The 10,050-nt window shown below is 39.4% G+C and overlaps 1 protein-coding gene across 1 annotated transcript; it reads right to left on the bottom strand.

Moving 5' to 3' along the window:
* Positions 1-458: 458 nt before the first annotated feature.
* On the bottom strand, positions 459-4,191 carry LOC106092467 (sarcocystatin-A). Its single transcript, XM_013259340.2, has 3 exons — positions 4,029-4,191; positions 740-837; positions 459-674 (listed from the first exon to the last, which is right to left on the bottom strand). Exons 1-3 carry the CDS (start codon positions 4,089-4,091, stop codon positions 476-478), a joined length of 360 nt encoding a protein of 119 aa, XP_013114794.1. The 5' UTR covers positions 4,092-4,191; the 3' UTR covers positions 459-475.
* Positions 4,192-10,050: the final 5,859 nt, after the last annotated feature.

Genomic DNA, 10,050 nt, shown 5'->3' with positions numbered 1-10,050 from the left:
TTAAGATCTAGACCGAATAGAGTAGGGAGGTCGAGGTATCGAAAGAAACTCACTATTCCGAATTTCGACGATATCGCGTAAAAAAATACCTCTGTAAGGGCTTAAGGCTTGACACCAGGAGATCGGGCTATATATCAGCTAGATTCGAATAAGGTCCGATTGGTATTATATTGGACAGGGATGTCACACTCTCACCAATTACGTCACTATTGGATGAAAAACAAATTTTTTATGGTCTCCAGACACTTAATCTGCATATCGGTATATACGGCAGCTATGTGCTAAAATTTTAACATTATTTGAAAGATTTAGAGCAATTTCACTTCTTTTGCGTATTTGGGGGCATGGTGTAAAAGATTTTATTTATTGTAAAAGGATATTTTGTATTTAAAAAAAGTTATTTTATGTTTTAAATTCCATAAAAAATTGTGTAAATATATTTTTTTAGAAATTTCGAATTTTTTTTAGATTTTGCCTAAGCGCTATGTTTCCTGGTCAACTTTTGTTCTCCATCACAGCGGAAGGTGACTTCAATGCCATCGGGCAACCATGGGCGAGACCAAATGGTCACATTGCACTTCTTGGTCTTGCCGTTGTTATCCACAAGATCAGCTACGATTTCGCTCTTGCGGCCAGCGACCACTTGTCTAGTGGCCGAATATATTTTCACCAATCTAGAGATATAAAGCGGTGATAATCAAAAAAAGAGTATTAGTTTAGATGGCAATTTTGTACATACCTATAGCGAGGACCATCACCAGTAGCTAACTTGGCCAAGGATGCATTCAATTCCTTTTCAGCTTCTTTAAGATTACGCACTGATGTGATACCACCTGACTGCAAGTAAAATAATATTAAATACCAGTGAGGATAGGCAAAAGTCGGGCGGTGCCGGCTATACCCTACACCTACCCTATAGGGGAGCTATATCTAATTCTGAACCGATTTCGATCGACCACACTTTTTCATTGCTCAAACTTTTGGCAAAATTGGTCAATAAATGCGCTTGCAGTGACTCTAGAAGTGAAAATCGGGCGATATACATATATGACAGTTATATCCAAATCTGAACCGATTTCTATGAAATTCACCAGTAATATTAAGAGTCTTTAGAAAATCCTTCATGCCAAATTACGAGAGAATCGATTAATAAATGAGCACTTCATTGCAATATTTCTCAAAATCGGATGAACATATATATGGGAGCTATATCTAAATCTGAACCGATTTCGAGAAAACTTCTTAGATATTGTAATAGTTATCGAGTAAAGCGGTGTACAAATTTTCGGCAAGATTGGTCAATAAATGCGTTTGCAGTGACTCTAGAAGTGAATATCGGGCGATATACATATATGGCAGCTATATCTATATCTTAACCGATTTCTATGAAATTCGAAAGAAATATTTAAAGTCATAAGAAAATCCTTCCTACCAAATTTCGAGAGAATCGGTTAACAAATGAGCACTTTATTAAAATTTTTCTCAAAATCGGATGAACATATATACATGGGAGCTATATCTAAATCTGAACCGATTTGAAGCAAACTTCTTAGATATTGTGGCAGTTGACGAAGAAAGCGCTGTATAAAGTTATGGCAAGATTGACCAATAAATGTGAGCCTTCTCAGTACGCTCCTGAATGTGACACTTCCAATTGGGTATCCTATCCAAAATCACTCCTAAGTACTTGACCTTGAAAATGCAAATTTTGCCCATGAACATTCCACTAAGGAACAGGGGCAAACTTCTCATCAATGAGTGCAGCCCGATTCAAGTCTAAGCTCAATGATAAGGGGCCTCCTTTTTATAGTCGAGTCCGAACGGCGTGGCGCAGTGCGACACCTCTTTGGAGAGAAGTTTTGCATGACATAGTACCTCACAAATGTTGCCAGCATTAGGAGGGGAGAACCACCACTGAAAATTTTTTCTGATGGTTTCGCCAGGGTTCGAACCCAAGCGTTCAGCGTCATAGGCGGACATGCTAACCTCTGCGCTACGGTGGCATTATTTGTCATAAAATTTTCAGTTAGGTATTTTCCCAAGAGTTGTCAACGTCGGATGCAACAGTGATGAGACTGCCTTTCAGACAGGAAATGAGGTACTAAAAGGGTGCGATGTGAAGTCTCACCAACATTAATAAGCGATGAAGAGTTCTGGCAGAATTTTTGAAATTGAATGTTGGAGACCATAGTAGAAGTCGTTGTGTAAAATTTCATAAAAATTGCGCCTTTATGGGGCTCAAGAAGTAAAATAGGGAGATCGGTTTATATGGGACCTGTATCAGGCTATAGACCGATTAAGACCATAATTGACACGTGTGTTCATAACAAAACACTTCTTGCAAAATTTCAGCCAGATCAGATAAGAATTACGCCCTGTAGAGGCTCAAGAAGTCAAGACCCCAGATCGGTTTATATGACAGCTATATCAGGTTTTGGACCGATTTGAAGCACACTTAACACAGTTGTTTAGAATTGGTAACAAAACTTCTGATGCAAATTTTCAGGCAAATTGGATAAGAATTGCGCCATCTAGTGACTCAAGAAGTCAAGATCCAAAATCGGTTTATTGGGCAGCTATATCAAAACATGGACCGATATAGCCCATTTACAATCCCAACCGACCTACACTTTTAAGAAGAAATTGTGAAAAATTTCAAGCGGCTAGCTTTACTCCATCGAAAGTTAGCGTGCTTTCGACAGATAGACGGACGGACGGACAGACATGGCTAGTTCAATTTAAAATGTCATGACGATCAAGAGAATATATATTGTTTATGGGGTCTCAGAGGAATATTTCGAGGAGTTACAAACAGAATGACGAAATTAGTATACCCCCATCCTATGGTGGAGGGTATAAAAATAAACCTTCCTATATGAAAATAAAGAATTAATTAATTCCCATCCGATTTGGCTGAAAATTTGCATGAGGTGTTTTGTTGTGACTTCTAAAAATCTGTATTAAGAATGGTTCAAATCGGTACATAACCTGATATAGCTGCCATATAACCCGATCTGGGGTCTTGACTTCTTGAGCCACTAGAGGGCACAATTCTTATCCGATTTTAATGAAATTTCGCACGACGTGTTTTGTTATGATATCCAACAACTGTGCCAAGAATGGTTCAAATCGGTCTATTACCTGATATAGCTGCCATATAAACCGATCTTGGGTCTTGACTTCTAGAGCCTCAAGAGTGCGCAATTCTTACCCGATTGGAATGAAATTTCGCACGACGTGTTTTGTTATGATATCCAACAACTGTGCCAAGTATGGTTCAAATCGGTTCATAACCTGATATAGCTGTCATATAAACCGATCTGGGATCTTAACTTCTTGAGCCTGTAGAGGTCGCAATTATTATCCGATTTGCCTGAAATTTTGTACGACGGATTCTCTCATGACCATCAACATACTTGGTTATTATGGTCTAAATCGGTCTATAGCCCGATACATCTCCCATATAAATCGATCTCTCTATTTTACTTCCTGAGCCCCCAAAGGGCGCAATTCTTATTTGAATTGGCTGACATTTTACACAGGTCTCCAACATATAATATAATTGTGGTCCAAACCGGACCATATCTTGATATCGCTCTAATAGCAGAGCAAATCTTCTCTTATGTCCTTTTTTGCCTAAGAAGAGATACCGTGGAAAGAGCTCGTCAAATGCGGTCCATGGTGGAGGGTATATAAGATTCGGCCCGGCCGAACTTAGCACGCTTTTACTTGTTGCTTATTACTAGTATTCTTTTTATACATTTCCCTTTAATGCAATGAATTTAGTAGCTATAACCACAGTATTGAGTTAGCCTTTTTTGTATCATCGACTTGATTCATGTTTTCATTTTCTTTGTTTTGTTTTAAGAAACTTTAAAATAACCGGACAATGTTGTTGTATGCATATCAGGAGTTCCCCACACATCTCTACCTCAAACACAAAAGGGTGTAACACACAGATTAAGTTCAATTAATCAAACATATTTAAATCAAATGTCTGTTGAATATAACATTAAATGTTTACTTACAATTGGTGGTTGGGAAGCCATGGCCATGGCCATACAAAAGCCCAAAAAAATCCACACTTTCATTGCAAACAATTTTATTCTAACCGATAGTTTGTTACAAAGCGCTCTAGAATCGAAGTCTTGCCGTCTTTCGAAGTGAATGATCAACAACTAATTTGTTGCATGCAATTGCAAACGTTTTTATAGAATAACCCCCGTTGACCACAGTACATCTCAGATTGCTGATGTGATAACGTAAAATGTGAAAAACCGACAAATATACCTACATACATAGGTATGTAAAAACGAATGTTTTTATTGCTTAACTCATTAGCTGAACTACCAATATAGACCAAATACTCATCATGCCAATTACAATAAGTTAAGACCACTTACAATGTGACGAATAAGAAAAAAGTTTCCTGATGAAACCTTAATTTTAACATAATTTTCTAAGAAAGATTCTGGAGATATTTTTTAAAAAGTTTTGCCACAGTTGTTGGAAGTCGTAACAGAACACATCATGCCAAATCGGACAAAAATTGCGGCTTGTAAGGGGTCAAGAAGTCAAATCGGGAGATCGGTTTATATAAGAGCTATATCTAGTTATAGACCAATTTGGACCGTACTTGGCACAGTTGTTGGAAGTCACAATAGAACACTACGTGCAAAATTTCAGCCAAATCGGACAAAAATTGCGGCTTCTAGGGGCTTAAGAAATCAAATCGGGAGATCGGTTTATATGGGAGCTATATCAGGTTACCGTACCGATTTGAACCGTACTTGGCACAGTGATTGAAAGTCCCAACAGAACACTACGTGAAAATTTTCAGCCAAATCGAATGAAAATTGCGGCTTCTAGGGGCTCAAAAAGTCAAATCGGGAGATCGGTTTATATGGCAGCTTTATCCAAATCTGTACCGATATGGCCCATTGCAATCCCCAACGACCTACATCAATATTAAGTATCTGTGCAAAATTTCAAGCGGCTAGCTTTACGTGTTCGACCGCTATCGTGATTTCGACAGACCGACATGGCTAAATCGAATCTGAATGTTGAGACGATCAAGAATATATTGGGTTGCCCAAAAAGTAATTGCTGATTTTTCATATAGTCGGCGTTGACAAATTTTTTCACTGCTTGTGACTCTGTAATTGCATTCTTTCTTCTGTCAGTCATCAGCTGCTAATTTTAGCTTGCTTTAGAAAAAAAGTGTAAAAAAAGTATATTTGATTAAAGTTCATTCTAAGTTTTATTAAAAATGCATTTACTTTCTTTTAAAAAATCCGCAATTACTTTTTGGGCAACCCAATATATACTTTATGGGGTCTTAGACGATTATTTCGAGGTTTTACAAACTGAATGAATAGTTTAGTATACCCCTATCCTATGGTGGTGGGTTTAAAAACCCGAAAACACCACCCAGAATCAAAAGTGGATCTATCGGGACAATATGAGTATCAACCAAGTAAGAGCGTGCTAAGTTCGGCCGGCCCAAATCGTATATACCCTCCACCATGGATCGCATGGAGTCGACTTCTATGCGAAATATCTCTTGTTAGGATCGTTCGGATCGCCTTCTAGGGGCTCAAGAAGCAAAATCGGAGGATTGCTTTATATCGGAGCTGTATCAAGCTATTGAACGATTCAGACCATATTAGACACGTATGTTGAAGGTCATCAAAGAAGCTGTTGTACAAAATTTCTGCAATTCGGATGAGAATTGCGCCCTCTAGAGGCACAAGATGTCAGCTATATCAGGTTATATACCGATTTACGCTATACTTAGCACAGTTATATCCAATATCTATGCTAAGTATGGCATAACATAACACCTCATGCAAAGTTCAGCCAAATCGGATGAGAATTGCGCGCTGTATTGGCTCAAGAAGTCAAGATCCAAGATCGGTTTATATGACAGATATACCAGATTATGAACTGATTTGAATCATACTTAACACAGTTGTTGGAAGTGATTCCAAAACACCATTTGTCAAATCGATCGAGAATTGCGCTTTCTAGAGGCTCAAGAGGTCATGTCCCAAGATCGGTTTATATGGCAGCTATGTCAAAACATGGACCGATTTGAACCATACTAAGCGCAGTTGTTGGAAGTAATACCAAAACACTACGTGCAAAATTTCAGTTAAATCGGACAAAAATTACGCCCTCTAGAGGCTCAAGAATTCAAGACCCAAGATCGCTTTATTTGGCAGCTATATCAAAACATGGACCGATTTGGCCCATTTACAATCGCAACCGACCTACACTAATAAAAAGTATTTGTGCAAAATTTCAAGCGGCTAGCTTTACTCCTTCGAATGTTAGCGTGCTTTCGACAGACAAACGGACATGGCTAGATCGACTTAAAATGCCATGACGATCAAGAGTATAAATACTTTATGGGGTCTTAGATGCATATTTCGAGGTGTTACAAACGGATGGGATGGTAAATGGGCCAAATCGCTCCATGTTTTGATATAGCTGCCATATAAACCGAACTTGGAGCTTGACTTCTAGAGCTTCTAGAGAGCGCAATTCTTTTCCGATTTGGCTAAAATTTGGTTTTTAGGTGTCACTTCTAACATCTGTTCCAAGAATGGTCTAAATCGGTTGATAAACTAATATAACTGCCATATTAACCGACTTTGGGTCTTGACTTCTAGAGCTTCTAGAAAGAGCAATTCTTATCCGATTTGGCTGAAATTTTGCTTGAATTGTTCTGGTTTGACTTTCAAAAACTGTGCCAAGTATAGTCTAAATCAGTCCATATCCTAATATAGCCGCCATATAAACCGATCTCCCGATTAGACTTCTTGAGCCTCTAGAGGGCGTAATTCCTATCGGATTTGGCTGAAATTTTCCATAACGTGTTTCGTTATGACTTCCAACAACTTTGCTAAGTATGGTTGAAATCGGTTGATAACCTGATATAGCTGCCATACAAACCGAACTTGGGTCTTCTTGAGCTTCTAGGGGGCGCAATTCTTAACCGATTTGGCTGAAATTTTCCGCGTGGTGTTTTGGTGTTACTTTTAAAAACTGTGTCAAGTACGGTCTAAATCGGTTAATAACCTGATATAGCTGCCTTATTAACCGACCTTGGGTCTTGACTTCTATAGGGCGCAATTTTTATCCGATTTTGGCTGAAATTTTGTTGAAGTGTATCGGTTGGACTTTCAACAACTGTGCCAAGTATATTCTAAATCAGTCCATAACCTGATATAGCCGCCATATAAATCGATCTCCCGATTAGACTTCTTGAGCCTCTAGAGGGCGCAATTCCTATCGGATTTGGCTGAAATTACGCATGACGTCTTTCGTTATGACTTCCAACAACTTTGCTAAGTATGGTTGAAATCGGTTGATAACCTGATATAGCTGCCATATAAACCGAACTTGGGTCTTGACTTCTTGAGCTTCTAGAGGGCACAATTCTTATCCGATTTGACCGAAATTTTGCATGAAGTGTTTAATTTCCACTTCCAACGACTGTGTCAAGTATGGTCAAAATCAATCAATATCCCGATAAAGCCGCCATATATACCGATCTCCCGGTTAGTCTTCTTGGGCTTTCAGAGGACGCAACTCTTATCCAATATGGTTGAAATTTGGCATATTTCGTTTTGGTATGACTTCCAACAACTGTTCCAAGTATGGTTTTAAACGGTATATAATCCGATATAGCTGCCATATAAACCGATCTCCCAGTTTGACTTTTTGAGCCTCTAAAGAGCGCAATTATTACTCGATTTGTCTGAAATTTTGGAGGTGGTGGTGTTCTATGACTGGTGTGTTTCTATCCTAGCGATCCATGGTGGAGAGTATATAAGATTCGGCTCGGCACGCTTCTACTTGTAATACCCACCACCGAAGGATGGGGTTATATTCATTTTGTCATTCCGTTTGCAACACATCGAAATATCCATTTCCGACCCTATAAAGTATATATATTCTTGATCGGCGTACAAATCTAAGACGATCTAGCCATCTCCGTCCATCTGTCTGTTGAAATCACGCTACAGTCTTTAAAAATGGAGATATTATTGAGTTGAAACTTTGCACAGATTCTTTTTTTGTCCATAAGCAGGTTAAGTTCGAAGATGGCCTATATCGGACTATATCTAGATATAGCGCCCATATAGACCGATCCGCCGATTTAGGGTCTTAGGCCCACAAAAAGCGCATTTATTGTCCGATTTCGTCGAAATTTGGGACAATGAGTTAAGTAAGGCCCATCGACATATTTCTGCAATATGGCCCAGATCGGTCCAGGTTTGGATATAGCTGCCATATAGACCGATCTCTTGATTTAAGGGTTTGGGCCCATAAAAGACACATTTATTATCCGACTTCGCTGAAATTTGGGGCAGTGAGTTGTGTTAGGCCCTTCGACTTCCTTCGTTTATTTGGCGTAGATCGATTCCGATTTGGATATAGCTGCCATATAGACCGATCCTCCGATTTAGAGTCTTAGGCCCACAAAAGCCACATTTATTATCCGATTTTGCTGAAATTTAGGACAGTGAGTTGCGTTAGGCCCTTCGACTTCCTTCGTTAATTTAGCCCAGATCGGTTCCGATTTGGATATAGCTGACATATAGACCGATCCTCCGATTTAGTGTCTTAGGCCCATAAAAGCCACATTTATTATCCGATTTCGCCGAAATTTGGGACAGTGAGTTGCGTTAGGCTCTTCGACAATTTTCTGCAATTTGGCCCAGATCGGTTCAGATTTGGATATAGCTGCCATATAAACCGATCACTCGATTTAAGGTTTTGGGTCCATAAAAGCGGCATTTATTATCCGATTTCGCCGAAATTTGGGACAGTGAGTTGTGTTAGGCCCTTTGATAGCCCTCCTCAATTTGTCCCAGATCAGTTCAGATTTTCAGATGTAGCTGCCATAAAGACCGATCTCTCGATTTAAAGTCCCCATAAACGGCACACGCTGAAATTTGACATAGTGAGTTATGTTAGGCTTTTTGACATCCGTGTCGTATATGGTTCAGATCGGTCTATATTTGGATATGGCTACCAAAAAGTTCGGCCCGGCCGAACTTAATGTCTTTTTACTTGTTTTTAACTATTGGGTTGCCCAAAAAGTAATTGCGGATTTTTCATATAGTCGGCGTTGACAAATTTTTTCACAGCTTGTGACTGTAATTGTATTCTTTCTTCTGTCAGTTATCAGCTGTTACGTTTAGCTTGCTTTAGAAAAAAAGTGTAAAAAAGTATATTTGATTAAAGTTCATTCTGAGTTTTATTAAAAATGTATTTTCATGCTTTTAAAAAATCCGCAATTACTTTTTGGGCAACCCAATAAAATACATTTACTTTACTTTAGTTGACCATTTCAGAACATTTACCCTCTAGCCGAAAGTAGTATAGATATCCTAGGACTTCGATTTCCTGCGCTGCTTTTCCAATCTCTGACACCCAGTTTCGTGCTTTGCTTTTCCACTTGGTCTCTCCTCCAGCACGGGGTAGCTGTGACCACCACACAGGCCGGAACATTGAGGTCCGATATGTGTGGTGCTCATGCGTCCACAAGTTACGAATAGTAGAATGCTCCATACGAAGTAGCTACAATGGCAATCGCGGACAATCAGCGGTATCGAGCGGAGAGTCTCAGTGAGAGGCCGGGCGGCATCGGCTTTTGCACAAATACTGAGTACCCATGATTTTTGATATGACAAGGAGAGTTATTGGCGCTTTTAAGTAACCAATGGTCAACCTGATCCCGCGGCGATCGGTCCTTTGGACCGAGCGATCTTACTCACATTCAGGAGCTTGACGAGGTACGTCACCGCACAAAAAAATGTGCCTACAACAACAACTTGGCCTCTCCATCGGAATTTTGATCTTCCCCTTTGCGCGCTGAGTTATGGTCGCTTTAAAAAGGCGCCTTTACTGGAGCTTCTTCATTCATTCTGACATCATGATGTAGCCAACGCGAGAGCTTGACGAGGATCGCTACCTCTACTCATAAATATGGTTGTCGTTGTCAACGACAACAATTAAAGTAGAAAATCATTAAAA

Source organism: Stomoxys calcitrans, chromosome 2 (genome assembly GCF_963082655.1).
Source record: "Stomoxys calcitrans chromosome 2, idStoCalc2.1, whole genome shotgun sequence".
Lineage (NCBI taxonomy): Eukaryota > Metazoa > Arthropoda > Insecta > Diptera > Muscidae > Stomoxys > Stomoxys calcitrans.
Note: the sequence above shows the minus strand (reverse complement) of the source record. Positions and strands in the feature narration are given on the sequence as shown.